Raw genomic sequence first — 23589 nt, 5'->3', positions numbered from 1 at the left:
CGGAACCACCGGCCTCCCTGTGAAAGAGATGGTCGAACTTGTACTGCGCCATTACCTGCAACCAGAGACCGATGTCCTTCTGGTCCCATCTAATGGCCGGCCGAACAGCTTTTCTCTGTCTAAACTGCTCATCGTACCTGAACCACGCCTGACTGCCATGCACCCTGTGAGCCTCACTGATGGAATCCATATAACAGAACAACCCCGAACAATTCTCAGGCGCCTTTTCACCAATAACACTGGCCAAAATGGCAAAGGCCTACAGCCAATTAGCAAAAGTCTGAGGAATCAAACGCCACTGCCGTTTTTCTTCCTCCTCTTTTTTGCTATCCTCTTTCTTCCCCTTATCAAGATTAAATTTTTCTAACAGGAGCAATGAGAAAATTTCAACATATTCGTCTTTACCTACAGTATCTTCTTCCTAACCTCTTTCTTAAGATGCGCCCCCAACGGGCCCTCGAAACACACGTATACCTCCCCGTGCGCCCTATCATCCAGGTGAATCCTGCACTTCTTCTCCTCCGTCTGCGCCGAAATGAAAACCGGTTCCGCAACCACAGCTGGCACCACTACAGAACTAACTGGCCCTGGCTGTGAGCCCAACCAAGCTCCCAAATGTCCCTGCGCACCCATACCGTGATCCAATCACGCCAGCAAATCCTGTACAGTAACCAAGATCTCGCAGACCCCTGCCGCTTCCCTGCCACCTGCCATCCCCACCCCCACAACTCCACTAAGTGCCCCCTGACCGCCACTAGCTGCAGGTGACCACGCATCTGAAGGACAAAAGCGTGACACAGACGCATACTCACCAGGCTGCAAGAGATCTGTGGTCCCCCCAGCTGGAGTGCTGGCATCCAGACGTCCACGGACTGCCCAATCCGCCACCGACCTGTCTTCACTCTGTAGCTAGTGCTGCCCATCTGACCGAGTAGTCTGGAATGCTGCTGGTACAGGATTTACCGCGTCCAGACTCCAGGTGCCAGGGGATAGTGTAGTTGGGGCGGGAAACCCTGCAGCGGGTTCCCGGCCACAGCAGAAGGTCATCTAGCCTGTGGCCCTGAAGCAGGGGAACCCCCCGACACCGCCTAAGAGGCCGTCCCGGCGCTATCCGGCCTCAGGCCGCCCGACCCTCCAGCAGCAGCCGCTCCTCCAGATCCAGCCTAGGCAGGCACATCACCGCTGCGGCCTCCCAATGTTCCAGGCCCCAAACGCTGCCTGGCACGTCTTGGCTCTGCCCCCACCACACCACGAGGTGAGGGCCTAGCAGCCACCGCTGTGCCCCGCCTGACTGTCGGATTCCTCCCAGGCCGGGGCCTGCTCACTGCTGCTCTTACCGGCGCCCGGCCTGGAGGGTCTTGGGAGGGGCTCCTGCGCCTGCGGGGGCACGTGGACCCAAATCAGGAGACAGCCACTCGGGGGCCGCAACTGCTGAGATTGGCGCATCAAAGGGGGGTCAGACGGCAAGGACCCACCACCGCCGTCGACGATGTGCGCCACCTGAGCTTCCAGCCAGCCGGGAGGGCGCGAAGCTGCAGCCGCCCTAAAGCTCGCAAGGATGGAGTCGACGCTGGCCATTACAACTTCGAAAGGTGAGCGGGAACTGACGAGACCCCACCCACAACCCCTTACTTTAAGCCCCTACCACCAGCCCCCACCCACTGTAATTAGGTTACCCCACCTCCACCCCTCCAAACCATTGTCATGATGGCCTTACGCCATGGGGGAGAGGATGGCTTGCTCCGGCCTGTCCTGGAGAGCTGACAGATCCTCTATATACTACACCACAAAGGAGAGCTGACAGATCCTCTATATACTACACCACACAGGAGAGCTGACAGATCCTCTATATACTACACCACAAAGGAGAGCTGACAGATCCTCTATATACTACACCACACAGGAGAGCTGACAGATCCTCTATATACTACACCACACAGGAGAGCTGAGAGATCCTCTATATACTGCACCACACAGGAAAGCTGACAGATCCTCTATATACTGCACCACACAGGAAAGCTGACACATCCTCCATATAGAACACCACACAGGAGAGCTGACATATCATCTATATACTACACCACACAGGAGTGCAGATAGATCCTCTATATATTACACGACACAGGAGAGTTGACAGATCCTCTATATACTACACCACACAGGATAGCTGACAGATCCTCTATATACTACACCACACAGGAGAGCTGACAGATCCTCTATATACTACACCACACAGGAGAGCTGACAGATCATTTAAACTACATGATATAAAGGAGCTGACAGATACTCCTTAGGACATCACACAGAGGAACTGACAGATCCTTAGTACTACACGACACACAGTAAAAAAGCTGACTAATACTTTACATACAGGAAAGATATATATCTTGGTACCATGTTAGCCAGTAGATAGAAAAATATTTAGAATTGAGAGTCCTCAGTGGCTGATACCTTTTAATGGCTAATTGAAAAGATGGTAACAAACTGTAAGCTTTCGAGACTACACAGGTCTCTTCACCAGGCAAAGACTAAAATAAATTTTGAAGAAATATATATATATATATATATATATATATATATATATATATATATATATACAAAACATAGCACAGAAAAAAAAAACATGGATAAGACAGGTGACATGAAGCAGAATTACCATGAGTGATAAATGGTTGTGTCCATAAATATTGGACCAGTTCTTAGATAAGGAATGTTTTATTGTCCTCTGATTGGTGTCTGGTTCTGTTGTGATGACCCCACATGGTCTGATGGGCAAGTTCCTTTGCTGATGTAAAAAGACATAAATCCATGTGACACATTCATTCCGGCACTAAGACTGTCAAAGGTCATCATCAGTTTATATTCCCATATTCTTCTGTCTCTCTTAGATTTGAAGTTACCTTTTAATACAAGATACAAGTAATTTCATGTCCATAATGTTATGATTTGGGAGACAAAAATGTATTGCCACAGGTATATCCATTCTTTTTTCTCTTATTGCATGGCGGTGAGAATTCATTCTTGTTCTAAGCTTTGGCCCTGCACCAGAATATCAAGGAATCACCTGCTACATTACAAAGCTAAAAAAAAAGAAAATAACCGGGTACCTCTAGTAGTTACCTACAATCCAAATCTGGAGGTGCTAAGGGGAGCTGCACAGAAATTACAAACTTTACTACAAAAAGATGCCCGCTTACAATCCATTTTTCCAGACCCCCCACTACTGTGTTTTAGGCAGCCCCCAAATCTAAGAAGCATTATTGTCAAGATCTCCCTGTCCTCTCCAACAGCTGCAGGAACCTTTCCTTGCAATCAGAAAAAATGTAATACCTGTCCATTTATAATGACCACGGACAAGATAAAGATCCCCAATTCACATCAGGACTACAAGATCCCAGGTACTTTCAGCTGCGTCACTTCTAAAGTGGTGTACCTAATTATTTGTACTAAATGTCTAACTGGGGGTCTGTATGTGGGGGAGACAGGGCAAAAGCTTAGAACAAGAATGAATTCTCACCACCACACAATAAGAGAAAAAAGAATGGATCTACGTGTGGCAATTAGTGTTGAGCGATACCTTCCGATATTCAAAAGTATTGGTATCGGATTGGATAGGCCGATATCCAAAATATATCGGATATCACCGATACCGATACCCGATACCAATGCAAGTTAATGGGACACAAATATTGGAATGTAAATAAGCCCTTTATGTGCTTCTATATGCTGTTCTGGAGGGGTGATGAGTGTGGTCGGTGCGTGGGCGGACACTGTGAGTGTCTGTTTGTGCGGGCGGGGTCTGTGCGGGCCTGCCAGGGATCTAATTCTATGTGGGGCTGTATCTGGGCTGCCCAGGCTCTATGCGGCATGCCAGGGCTGTATGCGGCGTACCAGGGCTGTATGTGGGCTGCTTGGGCTCTATGTGGCATGGGGGGATCTCTGTGCGGTGTAGGGGGGGTCTCTGTGCGGCGTGGGGGGTCTCTGTGTGGCGTAGGGGGTCTCTGTGCGGGGTGGGGGGGTCTCTGTGCGGCATGCTGGGGCTCTGTGCGTGTGTGCAGGCATCGTCCGATGGGACTACAAGTCCCATCGGACGATGCCTGCTACACTGACAGTGATTGACACATTAGCCAATGATGGGACAGTAGTAGTCCCATCATCCGGCAAATGTGTTGAATGAAAAAAAATACTCCATACATACTCCATACATGTTACATACATGCTACATACATGCTACATGCTACATACATGCTACATACATGCTACATACATGCTACATACATATATACTACATACATACATATAACATACATACTACATACATGCTTCATACATTATACATACATACATACATACATGCATACTACATACATACATACTACATACATACATGCTACATACATACTACATACAATACATTCATACATTACATACAATACATACATATAGACATACAGTACATTAAACATAGATTAGATACTCACCATTACTTGTCATTTTGATCCCCGAAGCCAGTGTCATCTGTAAAAAATCTGAAAGAAAACAAACAACCAATATACTCCCTGTCCGCAGAAATCCACGAGTGTCCCACAACTATCTCCCGTGGAGAACGGCAGCAATCGCTGTTGCAACTGCTCGCCAGGGGCCCCAGGAACACAATGACGGGAGGGAGGTATTCCTCCGCCGCTGTAAAAAAAAATAGTCCCTAGTCTGACTTATGGCATTGCTGTATGAGAAATTTTCCCAGGCAGTAATTGCTATAAAGTAAGACTTTGAACTTTAGTAACCTCAGTGATGCATTGCAGGAGCCATTGTCTCCTGTCAGTGTGTCACTGAGGGTCCTATAGAGCAGTGACATCACCCGATGTCACTGTTCTATAGGGGAGATCGTCGTGGGACACTCGTTATTAATTGGACTATGGCGGACAGGTAGTATACGGTTTATTATTTTACGTTTTTTGCAGGCTGCGGACTGGTATTTGTAGACGGGGGGGCCAATATCCATAGCCCCTCTCTAGGCTATGAATATTAGCCTGCAGCTGTCTATGTAGCCTTTCTGGCTATAAAATATAGGGAGACCCCACGCCATTTTTTGGGGGGTCCTCCTATTTTAATAGCCAGTAAAGGCTACGCAGACAGCTGTGGGCTGATATTCATAGCAGGCTACAAATATTGGCCCCCGGTCGTCGGCTTTCCCCCTCTGGCGCAGAGAATTGTGCGGGAGCCCACACCATTTTTTTCCGTTTTTTTTTTAAATTCAACGCTCATAAAAGCCTGTTTCACACTTGCGTCGGTACGGGTCCGTCGCTATGCGTAGGGCCGACGTACCGACGCACGTTGTGAAATTTGTGCCCAACGTGGCCAGCGGATGCAGTTTTTCAACGCATCCGCTGCCCATTCTGAAGTCTGGGGAGGAGGAGGCGGAGTTTCTGAAGCAGATGCGCGGTAGAAAATGGCGGACGCGACAGACAAAAAAACGTTCACTTGAAAGTTTTTTTGTGCCGACGGTCCGTCAAAACACAACATGTAGCTTTTGGTGCAAGTTTTGATGCTGGTTTTTGGTGCAGTTTTTGGTGCGGTTTTTGATGCAGTTTTTGGTGCAGTTTTTGATGCGGTTTTAGATGCTGTTTTTGATGCGTTTTTTTATGCTGTTTTTGATGCAGTTTTCGTTCCATTTTTTGACCGGTTGTGATGCAGTTTTTGGAAAAAAATTAACGGAAAATGTTCATGATTTGAATGGAAACATGCATGAAAAAATAGATTCGGAGGCTGGATTCATAATTTCACATCTGTTTCATCCAATTTTTGCTGGATCCGTCGCTCTGCGTTTTTTCACCAGACAGAAAAACCGTTCCTCTGTATGAGTTTTCCGTCCGGCGGAAACAGCTTTTTTGACGGATCCTGCAAAAACGGATGAAACGTGTGGCCATCAGGCGCAATCCGGCGCTAATACAACTCTATGAGAGTTATCTTTTCAGTTAGCCATTAAAAGGTATCAACCACTGAGGACTCTCAATTCTAAATATTTTTCTAATGCTTTACAGTATATTATGAAAATGTTGTTTCCATATTGTGATCATTAATGTTACTAAGCATCCTGCGATTGCTTTCATTCCACAACTTATCTATTTTTGATATTGCAATTGCAATGTTGAGAATTGTATACAATAAAAATCTCCCAGAAGAAGGCACTTCAGCCGAAAGGAGCGTAGGGGTTGTGGCACCGCAGGTCTTAGGTAATGTTAACCCATCTATTTGTTGTCTTTTTTGCCATCTGATTTCTTTTCATAAGCAATTATGTTTACCATCCTCCATTACCAGATCAGGTACTTATCTTTCATGTATGTGAACTATTACTTTTTATATATAGACATTTTGAACTTACCTTAGCACCTCTGACCTGCGGGTCCACAATTTATGGCTGCTGTCACTGTTTGATTACCCTTTGTTGCTTTGTACAACTTTCCCCTTTATTTAAACAATCTAAAGAACGTAATAACGCTACATCTTTTATACTACCTATTGGTTCACCTTTGTGTGGTTTTTTGCATGTTTCAATAATAATCTGGATAATTGTACAGGGGCTCATAGGTAATATTAATGTTTCCTTGTGGGTCCTTCGAAGTCTATCTATGAGTCTAAAATGATTTCTCATTTGTAGGCCTAGATTCATTAAGGCCAGTGTGAATAATGAAAGTCATGACAAACGTGAGTGCATGATTTAGGTCGGTCTGAAAAGTGAGGGGCGTCACAACACAAATGTTACTCTAGTTAGGAACAGGTGTTAGATTTGTGCGATAAGGCATAGCAAAGCTTATCATTAGAGATGAATAGACCCCTGGATGTTCGGATCCAGCAGATTCGGCTGAACAGTAACAAAAAGTTTGGGTTCTGGTGTTTGCCTTGCTGTCTCATCTTGGCACCGTCTAGGCTGAAAACTGTTTATCCCGCCGACATGGATTACAGTGGGGGACAGAACGTCTGACAGGTGAGGAATATTGTTGTTTTTTATTTTGGTTTTATTACAGGAGATGAGGAATTCAATGAAATGAAGTTTAGTCAAGTAGGACGGAGTGTAACTGTGTGTGCTATTTTAAATAAAAAAGTAAAAGTATAGTTTGCCTTTATTTCTTATTTATATTTGCTTGGGTGTACATGACCGATACTGATGTAAAACTCCAACATCTATATTTTTGCGTGTCTCCACCTTGCTTCAAAATTTTGGGGCATTTGTGCCAAAGATCTGGGCTAAACGTGATGAATCTGAGTCATAGTCCCTACTAACTGACTACTGTGCTACGTGGTAGAGTAACTACAAGCCATTGTGGAGAAGCCATTTGACTCCATCCAAATCATTAGAACCTTCATCTCTACATTGCTGTGTGTAAAGTGCCAGGTGCCATTTTATGCAATTCACTCACAGAAAATAAAAACATTCAAATTCACTTACTTTATCAAATTTCTCATAATTTGTAGAGAAATCACTTTACTTTGAATGGAGTCACTCAACTTTAATCAAATTAAAAAAAAGACTTTTCATTACAAATACATAATTTTACTGTCCATAACCTTGTCTACCATTAGACAAGCTTCCATTTAGCTACTGTATGTAAGTTAAATATTTAACTGTATATTTAAAGTTTGCAAATTAATATATTCCAGTATTCATAACATGTAAGAATGATGTGTACTATGTGTAGAATTGATATTGATCTTATTGCATAAACCAGATGCCACAGTCTCGGTGCAATGATCGATGTTCTCCAGGACACAGAAAAGCTTCTACTGAACAATATCATGTTTGCTGCTATGCCTGTGTGCAATGTCCTGAGGGTGAAGTGTCCAATATAACAGGTAAGATTATATCAGATTGCAAGTCAATCATTATTTATGCAGACTGGTTGTTTAAACCCAAGTTCCTACTTTTACTGTTGCACCGCAGTCCCTTGCATTCTTTTTTCTTTGGTTATGGACATTCTGATATTAAGGAAAAAAGTCTTCTTTCACCCTGTCATCTTCTATATCACTTTCCATGCCTTACAGTTGGAGGTGATGTAATAAAACACTATTGTGGGCGTCAATGACTGGAGTCCTGGATTTCTGCCACTGTCTTTATCCTTCAGAGCTTCATTCTCAGATCGCCAATATGTGTACAATCAATATTACTGCAGAGGTCCAACTGATGTATAGAACAATGATCAGATCGCCATCCTCACGGCCTGAGAAAGCCAAGTGGACAGTGGAAGCAATTAATTATGACATTCGTTCTCATTAATGACTTGAGAGCCCTCAAAACTGACTAGCAAAACCCAACATGGGGGAGACGATACTGCTAGAGATGATAGAATGAGTCAGAGGAGAATAAACTTCCAGTCAAATTTCATAACATTCGTTGACTTCCTCAAATTAATTGACTTGAATAGAGAGGAGCTTGCCAAAATTGGATTGTGTTGTAATTCTGCACTGGTGAAAGACATAGAAAATGGGAGTGGTAGTCAGTCTGTGAATAATAGTCTGTCAAAAGAAAACTCTTTTCTCTCTCACTTTCACTGGAACTTGAGATAGAGAGGCTTGTGCATATTTTTCTCAAAATTGATTAGGAAAATTGGTCCACATATTTTGGCCTGTAAAAATAAAAAAAAGCTTATACTCGCCTCCCTTGCCTACGTCGTTCCATTATTTCAGAATTCTCAATCCCGGGGCTTATTTGAGGTTCTTATGTCACGCGAGCCGTCCATAAAATCAGAGTCAGCTTCACTGTCCCCAACTTTGAATGTATAAGAAAACAACATGAAGCGAGAACTATTGCTGGCCACAAACTTCCTGTAGTGATATACTATATCTACTACATTTTTCTGATTCGCCCAGTGATTCCATCATAGAAGGAAATTAGATTAGTGTGGCATGACTTGTTTACTACAAACCTATGCTGTCTCTGGTCAACTTATGTATTATTTTCCAAGTACTTACATACATGTTGTTTAATAATTTTTTCAAAGATCTTTCCTGGAATAGAAGTAAGGCTCACTGGCCTGTAATATCCTGGCTCAATCTGTTTTCCTTTTTTGAAGATTGGGACAATATTTGACGTTCTCCAATCTTCTGAGACTTAATCTGCTCTCCAGGATTTTTCAAAGATTCTGGCTAGTGGTTCTGCAATTTTCTCAGCTATCTCCCTCAGTACCCTAGGATGTAATTTATCTGAACCTGGAGATTTACATTCATTTAAATTAGCTGAGTGATCACTCTCCAACTCTCTGTTTATAGATAGTGTGGATTCTTTTATTCCTTCAATGGTACTTTGAAAATCAGTTGTTGTTTCAAAATAGGAAATTAAATGTTAGGCCTTCTCAATTTTGACCGCTTCACCCTTTTAATCTGATAAAACTACTATAGCAAAATGTTTGACTTTTCTTTTGCTTTTGACATATCCGCAAAATATTTTTAACTGCGTTTGGTCTCCCTTGCAAGCCTCACTTCATTACTGTCTTTAGCTCTTTTAACGCTTGCTCTGCATTCCCTGCAGACAGCAATAAATTCTTCTTTAGATATGCTATGGTTTTTCAATTTATTAATCATTTCTTTTTTTCCTTTTTTAACAAGTGACTAAGTTCTGTGTTCATTCATCCAGATCTCTTTAAATGCTTCCAATTCTTCCTTCTGTTACCAATTGTGCAGTGAGAGTTTAATTAAGCAAAATCTCCCATCCTTCTTGGACATTTCTGTCCTTCAGAACATCCAGCCATTGAACTTTTCCTACCCTCTTTCTGACTCCATTGAAATCTGCCTTTCTGAAGTCAAACCTTGAAGTATGAACACTCTCTGGTCTTCCTCCTCTTGTAATCCAAAATTCGAGGATAGCATTTTGTGCTATGGGCTACATGTCTGTGCCATAAAACACTGCAAAAAAGCATTGGACCAAGGGTGTTACTGTCTTTGTGTGTCTCAGAGATTGAAAGTTGTGAGATGCCAAGATAAGTGGTTAGAGATAGAAGCTGGGATGCAGTTGAGGAGGAGGGGCTGTTTATGGGGAATTTGAAGTCTCCCAGGATAAGGGATGGCAATTCTGAGGACATGAAACATGACAGTCAGGCAGAAAAATGGTCAAGGAACAGGGTGGATGAGTCTGGGGGACCATATATGACTGCTATTCTGAGGGAGAGGGGATGGAAGAGCATAATGGTGTGAACCTCAAAAGAAGAACGCCGTCTAATTGGCTTGTATTTATTTTTTTAACCCCTTAATGACCCCCAGTACACCTTTTCACGGTGGCAATTAAGGGTACTTAAACCACAGCGCCACTTTTTAACAGCACCGAGGTTTAAGGTTATAGTGTCCCCAGAGTTGGAATTTCTCCATGGGTAGCTGAGACCCCAGAGATCATGATTAAGGTCAGTATTTACCAACCCCGGTGTTGCAATCGCCACTATTAACAATATAACAGCGACTGCATTAAAAAAAGTCAGATTTTCCAATTAATTTCTCTCTTCTCTGATATGATCGTACATCAGAGGAGAGGAAAATAGGGTCCCCGATCACCCCCCTGTACTTCTGGAGTCCCTGCCATCACCTGTGATATCCCCCGGGCAGCCAGAGTCTTTTTCCAGGAGAAAATGGTGGGCGCATGCGCAGTGCACCCGCCGAGATCTGCCGGCCGGGACCCGGCAACAATAGGAAATTTTCATTTTGATCACTGGGATAGACCCTATCACAGTGATCAAAGCAAAAAAGTAGTAAATTAAACTCCCTTTTATCACCCCCTTAGTTAGGGAAAAATAATAAAATAAAAAAATATATATTTATTTCCATTTTTGCATTAGGGTTAGAGTTGGGTTAAAGTAAGTTGGGCTAAAGTGAGTTGGGCTAAAGTTAGGGTTAGCGTTAGGGTTAGTGTTATGGTTAGCATTAGGGTTAGCGATAGTGTTAGTGTTAGGATTAGGGTTAGGGCTAGCGTTAGGGTTAACGTTAGGGATAGGGTTAGGGCTAGTATTAGGGTTAGCGTTAGGGTTGGCATAAGGGTTAGGGATAGGGTTAGGATTTGAATTAGGGTTAGGATTGGGATTAGGGTTAGGAGTGTGTTAGGATTAGGTTTGTGGTTAGGGTTGTGGTTAGGTTTGGGATTAGAGTTAGGGGTGTGTTGGGGTTAGGATTGTGGTTAGGATTATGCTTAGGGTTGGTATTAGGGTTAGGGATGTGTTAGGGTTATGTTTGTGGCTAGGGTTATGGTTAGAGTTGGGATTAGAGTTAAGGGTGTGTTGGGATTAGAGTTGTAATTAGAGTTATGTTTAGGGCTTGGATTAGGGTTTGGGGTGTGTTAGGGTTAGGGTTGGAGTAGAATTGGGGGTTTTTCAATGTTTAGGTACATCAGGGGGGTCTCATCTGTCTGGACTAATTAAAAAAAATAAACAAATAAAATAAAGAAGAATTTTTTATTGAAATTCAGTTTGCTGATCCAATTTTCATTCCTAACTTATCTGATGGTCAGATGGAATCTGGATCTTGACTGCAGTATCAGAGGCTATCTTCCATATAATACATGGTGAGCAGAGCCGGTTTTTGGCACAGGCAGACCAGGCAGACACCTGGGGCCCCCACCTACAAGGGGGCCCCCTGCATCTGCAACCCCTGTATGAAGTGCCCAGAGGGTTTTCAGCAGTGAATAATGCTGTGCATTGCTCTGTAGTCCCAGAACGTGTGTCCCAAACCCCCCTTGAGACCCCCTCAGTGCTGTGATTTACTCATGTGGTCCCAGAGCTCTGTGCTGATTGCTGTAGGATCAGGTTTCACAGTCACATACAGCAGGGATCAGCATAGGCTATGACCACAGTCACTGCTTGTAATCTGACAGGACGACCTCCTGTCACTACTGTCTGGATGACACAAGACAGGAATATTGTCTGCTGAATCAGGGCATTTATTATATAGAAATAAATGAATTCCCACGTGAAATAATTAGGGTAAACTATAGACATATATAGCACAGGTGTGCATAGGAATCAGCGTTTTTAGTGCATTTTTTTTCCCAGCCTAAACCTGCTCTCTTGGCAGTAAAAACACTGCTTTCAAAGCACCCATTTTTTAGGGTATGTGCAGAGGATCCGGAAATGGCAGCCCTTTGGATGCAGCGGACATGTGCGGTGTTCAAAGTGCTGCCATCTTTTGAACACAGGTGATTCCGCGTGTGTTCATTGATCTGTGCGGAATCACTGCGTCCTATACATTGCACGGGTGAGATTTCTCTTGTGGAGACTCGCGTCTACGCCAGATAAATTGGCAATTTTATCTGCAGATTTACGGCGGAATTACCGCGTTTTTGTGCGGTTTTCTACAGCGTTTTTACACCTGCGGATTCGTTTTATGGAGCAGGTGTAAAACGCTGCGGAATCTGCACAAAGAATTAACATGCTGCAGAAAATACAATGCAGCGTTTCTGCATGGTATTTTCCGCAGCATGTGTATGGCGGATTTTGTTTTCCATAAGTTTACATGGTGCTGTACAACGCATGGAAAACTGCTGCAGATCCACAGCGTGTGCACATAGCCTGAGAAACACGTCACCACTTCGGTATTTCTCACCCTCCTGGTTTTGGCTTACACATACTGATGTGAAATACTGACCAAACACTGATCGTATGAATGTGGTCTTAAACATACCGTAGACAAAGCAAACATCCTCACTCTAAAAAAAAGCTGAAAAAAGTGTGAAGAACACCACAAAACAAGCTGAAAAACAGGGGTTTTGAACGCAACATTTTTACTGCTAATAGAAAAGGTTTTGGTTGCTGAAAAAATGCTGCATGTGAACATAGTCTTACTCTGAAACGCAATGTCTATCTGTGGTGTTACATAGGACTGCAGGTGACATCTACTAAATTATCTGTACTCAGAGAGTTATCACTATATTATCTGTGGTGTTAAAAAAAATTAAGAGGGGGTTGGGGGCAACTCTTTGTTTTGGGGCTTGGGCCCCTAATCTTTTCTGACCCTATCAACACCCCTGCAAACAGCTAACAGTGGCAGACCTGTTGGCCAATATAAGGCCCCTAAATATGGGGGCCACAGTGTGAGCACTGGCTCCAGGCCCCTCCACCAACTGTATCCGCATCCTGCTCATGTAGTGTAACCTAAATGTTTGTGTGATTTTACAATGTTAGCATTTGGGGCCCCACTTTAACTTTTTGCCTAGGGCCCCAGTTTGTCTAAAACCGGCCCTGATGGTGAGGCACCATTCCCCTTTAATCACATAAAGTGACAGTGGTCGGAATTTTAAAAATGTGCCTGGTCATTAAGTACCAAATTGGCTCTGTCACTAAGAGGTTAAATATAAATGATTGGTGGTGGCAGTGAGGAGTGTAGGGTTATCATGGAGTTAGCAGTGGTTGTACGGCGGTATATACATATATTCCATGTATTGTAATCCATGGGTGTAAATGCCATACACTCACTGTTAGATTTCCGATAACTAATTATTCGGAACAGCCTGCGGCCTCCTCAGTTTATCATTGCCTAATCGTGTAATTGTCTGGGAGATAGGGACCAGCTGAGATATTTCAATTCAAAAATCTCAGCGGATGGTTTTGCGTGATTCTCGGCCTATAATCTCTGTGATAATGGGATGAAAAACATGAAATGCAGCCTTTCCACCTGGTTGATAGAGACGGTTTCGCAGTACCTGTTGACCAGTCACCATTACTTCTCTAAGAAAGATGTGCCTGCGCTACACCAGCATGTCGCAAGCAACATTACTCTTTCCTTGAAAGAATTTTTGTCTGACATGGGACATTTCAGCACATTCGCCTGGACGAGCAAGCATGGACAGGGGCATTAAATCTTACTGACTAGGCACTGGGTGATTCTGGTGGCTGTGGGGGCAAGCGGGAAGGGGTTGTTCCACAAATATTGGAATCCTCAAGGCTTGCAGGGTACTTGGGGATGGAGAACTAAACCACTACACACCATAAGATGGAGAACTAAACTACTAGACAACTGTGGTTGGAGAGCTAAACTACTAATCTTCTAGAGTTGGATAAGTAAACCACTACACATCATAAGATGGGGATTTAAAATCCTAGACAGCAGGGGTTGGAGAATGAAACTACTAAACACCTAATTTTGGAGAAGAAAACCACTACACACCAAGGGATGGTGAACTAAAACAAAAGGCACCATGGTGTCATTACACAGCAAATCTTGAAATCCCTAAGGCTTGAGGGACAAATGTTGTGAATTTGGATTCTGGGCTCCCCCGGTGGCTACTGGTGGAATTGAACTGGTGTCTTCATCTTCTCTGTTCACCTGTTCCCATCAAGATGTGGGAGTCGCTATATAACCTTGCTACTCTGTTAGTTGCTTGCCGGTCAACAATGTTATCAGAAGCCTCTCTGTGCTTGTTCCTGCTCCTAGACAACTACTAGATAAGTTGGACTCTTGTCCATGTTTGTTTTTGCATTTTTGTTCCAGTTCACAGCTGTAGTTTCGTTACTGTGTCTGGAAAGCTCTTGTGAACAGGAATTGCCACTCTGGTGTTATGAGTTAATGCCAGAGTTTTAAAGTAATTTCTGGATGGTGTTTTGATAGGGTTTTCAGCTGACCATGAAAGTGTCCTTTCTGTCTTCTGCTATGTAGTAAGTGGACCTCAAATTTGCTAAACCTATTTTCATACTACGTTTGTTATTTCATCTTAATTCACCGCCAATACATGTGGGGGGCCTCTGTCTCCTTTCGGGGTATTTCTCTAGAGGTGAGCTAGGACTAATATTTTCCTCTGCTAGCATTATTTAGTCCTCCGGCTGGTGCTGGGCATCTAGAATCAACGTAGGCATGCTACCCGGCCACTGCTAGTTGTGTGTTAGGTTTAGTTCATGGTCAGCTCAGTTCCCATCTTCCAAGAGCTAGTTCCTATATACGCTGATGCTATGTTCTCTTGCCATTGAGAACATGACAGACAAACCTCTGTATCTACAACTATGCTTGCTGGTTAGAGGGCTGCAAGTGACATATACTCCAAGTGAGGGCTGCTGAGCAGAAAGAGAGCTGCCTTTAAGTACAGGTTTGCAGGTAAGTACATAGTTAAACACATTATCATAGTTGTAATAACTGTAATAGTTGTATTGATTTGGGGAATTATCTGTATTTGTTTGGGGTTTAATCTTGTGGGGAAAAAAAATCTTGTGATTGGTGCATGTGATTGTGAGTTAAAAGCTTCTAGTAGTTTCTATTAGCTATACCTGTGGTTGCTGGCTAGAAGACTACAAGTTCCATATATTCCAAGCAGGGAATGAGTCATTAACCCATTAATGGTCGCCAATACGACTTTTTACTGACCTGAGATCTAAGAGAATAGCATCCCCATATAGGTGACAATCCAGCAGCTGTCGGCTGTACACTATAGCTAATAACTTGCTGCATTAGCCACAATCAGCGTTGGCACCGTCCATATCTGTTTAACCCATTCAATGCTGCTGTCAACAGTAACTATGCCATATAGATGGTTAACAGAGTGGCTTGTCCCTCTATCCCTATCGGCACCCTGAGATCATGATTGTGTGATCTGATGTTTGCCATAGCAATTCATGGCCAAATAGAGGCCTCAGAGTTTGCCGTCTATAGTATCCTGTTCAGAAGTTAGTGACATTTAGGTGGTAAAAATAATTCCTGAAGAGCATCTGAAGGGCAAACTACCTGACAGCTGATTTCAGTATGTCAGGGGGTGCTGTTATTACAATGGTATCACTTTTGGGGTTTTTCAATATATAAGACCCTCAAAGTTACTTCAAACCTGGATATGTCCCTGAAAAAATACATTTTGTAAATTTTCTTGAAAAAAATGAAAAATTGTTGCTACATTTTTAAGCCCTTAACCCCCAAGGGTGGTTTTAATGACCGGGCCAATTTTTACAATTCTGACCACTGTTCTTTTATGAGTTTATAACTCTGGAATGCTTTCATGGATCTCGGTGATTCTGACACTATTTTCTCGTGACATATTGTTCTTCGTGACAGTGGTAACATTTCCTCAATATTACCTGTGTTTATATGTGAAAAAAGGAAATTTGACAAAAATTTTGAAAATTTTGCAATTTTACAACTTTGAATTTTCATGCCCTTAAATCACAGAGATATGTCACACAAAATACTAAGTAAGTAGCATTTTTCACATGTCTACTTTACATCAGCACAATTTTGGAACCCCAAATTTTTTGTTAGGAAGTTATAAGGATTAAAAGTTGACCAGCGATTTCTCATTTTTACAACACCATTTTTTTAGGGACCACATCACATTTGAAGTCACTTTGAGGGGTCTATATGATAGAAAATACCCAAAACTGACACTATTCTAAAACCTGCACCCCTCAAGGTACTTTAAATCATATTCAAGAAGTTTATTATCCCTTCAGGTGCTTCACAGGAATTTTTGGAATGTTTAAAAAAAAAATTACTTCAGATCCAATTTGCTTTATTTTACCAAGGGTAACAGGAGAAATTGGACAGCAAAAGTTGTTGTACAATTTGTCCTGAGTACGCCGATACCCCATATGTAGGGGTAAACCACTGTTTAGGCGCATGGCAGAGCTGGGAAGGGAAGGAGCGCCGTTTGACTTTTCAATGCAAAATTGGCTGGAATTGAGATACGACGCCATGTCGCGTTTGGAGAGCCGCTAATGTGCTTAAACAGTGGAAATCCCCACACACGTGACATCATTTTGAAAGTAGACTCCCTAAGGAACTTATCTAGATGTATGATGAGCACTTTACACCCCCAAGTGATTCAGAGAAGTTTATAATGTAGGGACGTAAAAAAAAATCATATTTTTTCACAAAAATGATATTTTCGCCCCAATTCTTTTTTATTTTCCCAAGGGTAACAGGAGAAATTGGACCGCAAAAGTTGCTGTGCAATTTGTACTGAGTATGCTGATACCCCACATGTTGGGATAAACTACTGTTTGGGCGCATGGCAGAGCTCAGAAGGGGAGGAGCGCCATTTGACTTTTCAATGCAAACTTGACTGGAATTGAGATAGGACGCCATGTTGCATTTGGAGAGCCCCTTTTGTACCTAAACAGTGGAACCCCCCCCCCATAAGTGACACCATTTTGGAAAGTAGACTCCCTAAGGAACTTATATAGATGTGTGATGAGCACTTTGAACCCCCAAGTGCTCCACAGAAATTTATAATGTAGAACCGTAAAAATAAAAAATCATATTTATTTTCACAAAAATGATTTTTAGCCCCAGTTTTGTATTTTCCAAGGGTAAAAGGACAATTTAGACCCCAAAAGTTGTTGGCCAATTTGTCCTGAGTATGCTGATAAACCATATGTGGGGGGAACCACCGTTTGGGCGTATGCCAGAGCTTGGAAGGGAAGGAGCTCCGTTTTGAATGCAGACTTAGAAACCACCAACAAGTGACCCCAAATTAGAAACTAGACCCCCAAGGAACTTATCTAGATGTGTTGTGAGAACTTTGAACCCCAAGTGTTTCACTAAAAATCTTTTTTTTCACAAAAACGATATTTTAGCCCCTAGCTTTGTATTTTCCCAAGGGTAATAGGAGAATTTGGACCCCAAAAGTTGTTGTCCAATTTGTCCTGAGCATGCTGATATTCCATATGAGAGGGAAAACCACTGTTTGGGCACACGGCAGAGCTCGGAAGGGAAGGGGCACTGTTTTACTTTTTCAATGCAGAATTGTCTGGAATTGAGATTGGATGCCATGTCGCGTTTGGAGAGCCCCTGATGTGCCTAAACAGTGGAAACCCCCCAATTCTAACTCCAACAATAATCTAAACACACCCCTAACAGTAATCTCAACTCTAACCATAACCCTAACCACACCCCTAACCCAAACACGCCTCTAGCCATAATCCCAACCGTAGCCACATCCCTAATCCTAACACACCCCTAACCCTAATCCCAACCATAATTATAACTCTAACCACACCCCAACCGTAAATGTAATCCAAACCCTAACCCAATCTTTAGCCCCAACCCTAACCCTAACTTTAGCCCCAACCCTAACCCTAACCTTAGCCCCAACCCTTACCCTAACTTTAGCCCCAACCCTAAGTTTAGCCCTAACCCTAACACCTTAAGGCTTCTTTTAGACATACTGTGTTATTATCGTTGCAATTTTCACGGTCTGCTGCAATAACAGACTTAACTTGCGGATCACCGTTTTTCGTGTATCCAATACTATGGAAATATGCTGAGCAGGCTCCACTGCAGCTGGAGGAGAATGGAAGAATGCAGTGGACATGGTTCGAGATTCCCCCATGCAGCGGCGGGAACTCGACTCCTAACAAACACACAGGTGATTCACAGAAGTTGTTAACATTAATCCATGAAAATAAAAAAAATCACATTTTTCCCAGATAAATTTTATTTAGCTCCAAGTTTTGCATTATCATAAGGGTAAAAAGAGAAATTGCTCCATACAGTTTGTTGTGCAATTTCTCCTGAGTGCGCAGACACTCAATATGTGGAGGAAAACTACTGTTTGGGTGCACAGCAGGGCTTGGAAGGAAAGGAGCACCATTTAACTTTTTGATTGTAAACTATAGTGGACTAATTAGCATTTGCCATGTCGCATTTGGAGAGCCCCTGAAGTGCCTAAACAGTGGAAACCCCTAACAAGTGACACTATTTTGGAAACTAGACTCCTTATGGAACTTATATAGATGTGCACTGAGCACCTTGAACAAAAAAGTGTTTCACAGAAATTTATAAGGTTAAGCCGTGTAAATTAAAAAAAAAAATCACTTTTTTCCCAAATAAATCATATTTAGCTCCATATTTTGCATTTTCATAATGGTAACAGGAGAAATTGCTCCATACAATTTGTTGTGCAATTTCTCCTGAGTACATTGATACCCCATATGTGGGGGAATACTGCTATTTAGGTGTTCGGCAGGGCTTGGAAGGGAAGAGGCACCATTTGACTTTTTGAATGCAAACTATGCTGGGATGATTAGCAGTTGCCATGTTGCGTTTGAAGAGCCCCTGATGTGCCTAAACAGTGGAAGCCCCCACAAATTACACCACTTTGGAAACTAGACCCCTTTTGGGACTTTATATAGATGTGCATTGAGCACCCTGAGCTGGGGGTCTCCATGGAGACCATCAGAACAATGCGATCACATCACGTTGTCTTGATGGAAGTGCGCAGGGAGCCCCCTCCCTGTGCGATGCTTCTCCATGTCGCAGTCACTACTGACAGCAGCATCAGAGGGATTAAATTAAATGTCCGCAATCAGTGCTAGCACCAATCGTGGGCATTGCTGCAGGGTGTCAGCTGTCAAATACAGCTGACACCCGCACGCGTTCGCAGCGGCGCTCAGCCTGAGGCCGCGCGATCATGCCGATCCGATTTTCATGGATGGATAAATACTTTGCTATATTAATCACACATACCACACAGACTGTACACTAATACCATCCGTGTGCTGTATCTGTTTTTCATGAACCCATAGACTTGTATTGGCCTTTTTCATCCATGATGCCAGGAAAATTATTGACATATCTCCATGAATTTTTTAAGAGACATGTAGTCTATGAAAAAAACACTGGCATATGTATGGCACCATAGAAAATAAGTATGTTTTGTATCCATGGCAAAAAAAACGGATAGAACATGTACAGTGGGGCAAAAAAGTATTTAGTCAGTCAGCAATAGTGCAAGTTCCACCACTTAAAAAGATGAGAGGCGTCTGTAATTTACATCATAGGTAGACCTCAACTATGGGAGACAAACTGAGACAAAAAATCCAGAAAATCACATTGTCTGTTTTTTTATCATTTTATTTGCATATTATGGTGGAAAATAAGTATTTGGTCAGAAACAAACAATCAAGATTTCTGGCTCTCACAGACCTGTAACTTCTTCTTTAAGAGTCTCCTCTGTCCTCCACTCATTACCTGTAGTAATGGCACCTGTTTAAACTTGTTATCAGTATAAAAAGACACCTGTGCACACCCTCAAACAGTCTGACTCCAAACTCCACTATGGTGAAGACCAAAGAGCTGTCAAAGGACACCAGAAACAAAATTGTAGCCCTGCACCAGGCTGGGAAGACTGAATCTGCAATAGCCAACCAGCTTGGAGTGAAGAAATCAACAGTGGGAGCAATAATTAGAAAATGGAAGACATTCAAGACCACTTATAATTTCCCTCGATCTGAGGCTCCACGCAAAATCCCACCCCGTGGGGTCAGAATGATCACAAGAACGGTGAGCAAAAATCCCAGAACCACGCGGGGGGACCTAGTGAATGAACTGCAGAGAGCTGGGACCAATGTAACAAGGGCTACCATAAGTAACACACTACGCCACCATGGACTCAGTTCCTGCAGTGCCAGACGTGTCCCACTGCTTAAGCCAGTACATGTCCGGGCCCGTCTGAAGTTTGCTAGAGAGCATTTGGATGATCCAGAGGAGTTTTGGGAGAATGTCCTATGGTCTGATGAAACCAAACTGGAACTGTTTGGTAGAAACACAACTTGTCGTGTTTGGAGGAAAAAGAATACTGAGTTGCATCCATCAAACACCATACCTACTGTAAAGCATGGTGGTGGAAACATCATGCTTTGGGGCTGTTTCTCTGCAAAGGGGCCAGGACGACTGATCCGGGTACATGAAAGAATGAATGGGGCCATGTATCGTGAGATTTTGAGTGCAAACCTCCTCCATCAGCAAGGGCATTGAAGATGAAACGTGGCTGGGTCTTTCAACATGACAATGATCCAAAGCACACCGCCAGGGCAACGAAGGAGTGGCTTCGTAAGAAGCATTTCAAGGTCCTGGAGTGGCCTAGCCAGTCTCCAGATCTCAACCCTATAAAAAACCTTTGGAGGGAGTTGAAAGTCCGTGTTGCCAAGCGAAAAGCCAAAAACATCACTGCTCTAGAGGAGATCTGCATGGAGGAATGGGCCAACATACCAACGACAGTGTGTGGCAACCTTGTGAAGACTTACAGAAAACGTTTGACCTCTGTCATTGCCAACAAAGGATATATTACAAAGTATTGAGATGAAATTTTGTTTCTGACCAAATACTTATTTTCCACCAGAATATGCAAATAAAATGATAAAAAAACAGACAATGTGATTTTCTGGATTTTTTTTTCTCAGTTTGTCTCCCATAGTGGAGGTCTACCTATGATGTAAATTACAGACGCCTCTCATCTTTTTAAGTGGTGGAACTTGCACTATTGCTGACTGACTAAATACTTTTTTGCCCCACTGTATGTGCCTTAATGAGACTTGTTTTATTTCCCACAGACAGTGAAATCTGTCACAGATGTCCTGATGACAAGTGGCCTGACGAGAAGAAAGTGACATGTATCCCTAAAATATATGACTTTCTGTCTTATGAGAAGGATGAGATTGTGATTATTTTCATCTTCACATCAATATTACTATCTGTAGTAACTATATTTATATTAGGGATATTTATCCATTACTGGGAAACGCCTATTGTGAAGGCAAACAATCGGACTGTGAGCTTCATCCTTCTGGTCTCCACCTTTCTGAGCTTCCTGGGTGTTTTCTTGTTTCTTGGTCCTCCTGATGATGTAACCTGCATGCTTAGACAGATTATATTTGGAATACTATTATCTATTTCTCTATCTTCCATACTCTCTAAAACTATCACAGTGTGCATTGCTTTCAAAGCCACAAAACCCAACAGTGTCTGGAGGAGGTGGATTGGCCCGAAGACATCTAAATATGTGGTGGTGATCTGCTCCTCAGTTCAAGTTCTTATTTGTGTTTTCTGGATCTCTCTCCGTCCTCCATATCGGGAGTATGACAAGACTCTTTATACAGATCGGATCATCATTCAGTGTAATGAAGGCTCGGATATCTGGTTCTACTCCATGTTGGGTTATCTGGGGCTCCTGGCAGCTTTGAGCTTTGTTCTGGCTTTCATGGTGAAGACATTACCGGACAGTTTTAATGAGGCCAAGTACATCACCTTTAGTATGCTGGTGTTCTGTAGCGTCTGGATTTCCATGATTCCGGCTTATCTTAGTAGCAAAGGGAAGTATATGGTGGCAATGGAAATATTTGCTATACTGGCCTCAAGTGCAGGATTATTATGCTGTATATTTTTCCCAAAATGCTATATAATACTAATTAGACCTAATATAAATATCAATAAAAATTGCTAAGATCATTCCTTTCACATTAGAGCTATCAAAGTTAAGGGCTATGAAATGTTTTAGAGAAAGTCTATCACCTTAGGATGCTAATGAAACTATTTATGAACTTCTACAGGGATTTAGCCTTTTAAAAATATATTTATATTAAAAATGTTAATTATTTAGTTGCCTTAAAAGTTATTTACTTTTTTTTATAAATGATTATTGTTCAGTATATCCTTGGTATGACCAAGGGCTTAGCGCTCCATTACGACTCAAGTAGGCACTGTGAGACCTTACTCAGTGGCTTTGCACCTCTGTGTCGACCTTGCAGGAGCCCAGCCATGCCCACACAGTAACAGTGCAGACTCTCAGGGCTGGCTCCTGTCTGCAGCACTGTACCAACTGGCTGCCATAGAAATTAGCCAGCGGTGGGAGCCTACAGTATGTGAGCATGGCTGGGCTCCTGCAGTGTCCACGCAGAGGTGCAGAGCCACTGATTATGTTTAGGTGGTGCTTGCATGAATACTGTCAGTCAAAATATCATTAACTGCACAATATGTAAATTGAAGCATTGTAACAATACACTGAGAACTGTAACAATTCTTTTGTTGGGTGTCCCAGGACCAGGGGCTCCTTCCCTAATGCTAGGGGCACCTTAGCTTGCCCTGCTCCCTAGATTACTTCTGATTATGAAGATTCTGAGGCCACGTACCATGCCTTAGCTCCTAAATTCACCCTCAGTCTGTACCCTTCCCCACCCATGAAAGAGAGGAGTAGTAGTGTACCATAATACACCAAACAGACTAACAAAGTAAAACGAACAGGGGTAACAAAAAATGCCAAATACACAAATATACTCATACAGATAACAGATTAATGTACTGGGGAGTGGAGGATGGGGATAAACCAAAGTAGGAGAAGAAAGGAAATTATCACACACTCAAAACCTAGCAACAATCACAGATAAACCCTCCAAACGCCTTCTCCTACAACAACCACCAACAACATCCAGCCATGCAGCATAAGCTAGCTTTAGGCCTAGCCATGGCCCAGATTATACAGGAGATGGGAATGGCTAACAGTGAGCAGCTGAGGGCCTTCATGCAGGAAAGATTCCAGAAACTCTCATCTTAATAGATTAACCCCTGCACTGCTAAAAGAAATTTACCCAGCTTAATATGAAGGGGAAGTGCTTCTAATCAGTGCAGGAGTAGAATAAATCAGATGTTGTCATCCTCTGGCTCCTCTCTGTTGTGGTAAACTTGTGATAAGAATATTGCAATGCTAGGTGTGCACTGAAGCTCTTATTTTATACAAAAGAAATACATTTTTATGACAACTACTCTGCTAAAATATCTTCTACTGATATGACTTAAATAGGGGCTAAGTCTCCTACATACCTGCATAAGTGGTTATTTAACATTATGGGTTACAAGACTTCTTTTTAAAGA

At 42.7% G+C, this 23589-nt stretch overlaps 1 protein-coding gene across 1 annotated transcript; it reads left to right on the top strand.

Moving 5' to 3' along the window:
• The first annotated feature begins 1558 nt into the window (after positions 1 to 1558).
• LOC143800890 (vomeronasal type-2 receptor 26-like) lies at positions 1559 to 22165 on the top strand. Its single transcript, XM_077281218.1, has 2 exons — positions 1559 to 1592; positions 21276 to 22165. Exons 1-2 carry the CDS (start codon positions 1559 to 1561, stop codon positions 22163 to 22165), a joined length of 924 nt encoding a protein of 307 aa, XP_077137333.1.
• The last annotated feature ends 1424 nt before the right edge of the window (positions 22166 to 23589 follow it).

This window comes from Ranitomeya variabilis, chromosome 1 (genome assembly GCF_051348905.1).
Source record: "Ranitomeya variabilis isolate aRanVar5 chromosome 1, aRanVar5.hap1, whole genome shotgun sequence".
NCBI lineage: Eukaryota > Metazoa > Chordata > Amphibia > Anura > Dendrobatidae > Ranitomeya > Ranitomeya variabilis.
Note: the sequence above shows the minus strand (reverse complement) of the source record. Positions and strands in the feature narration are given on the sequence as shown.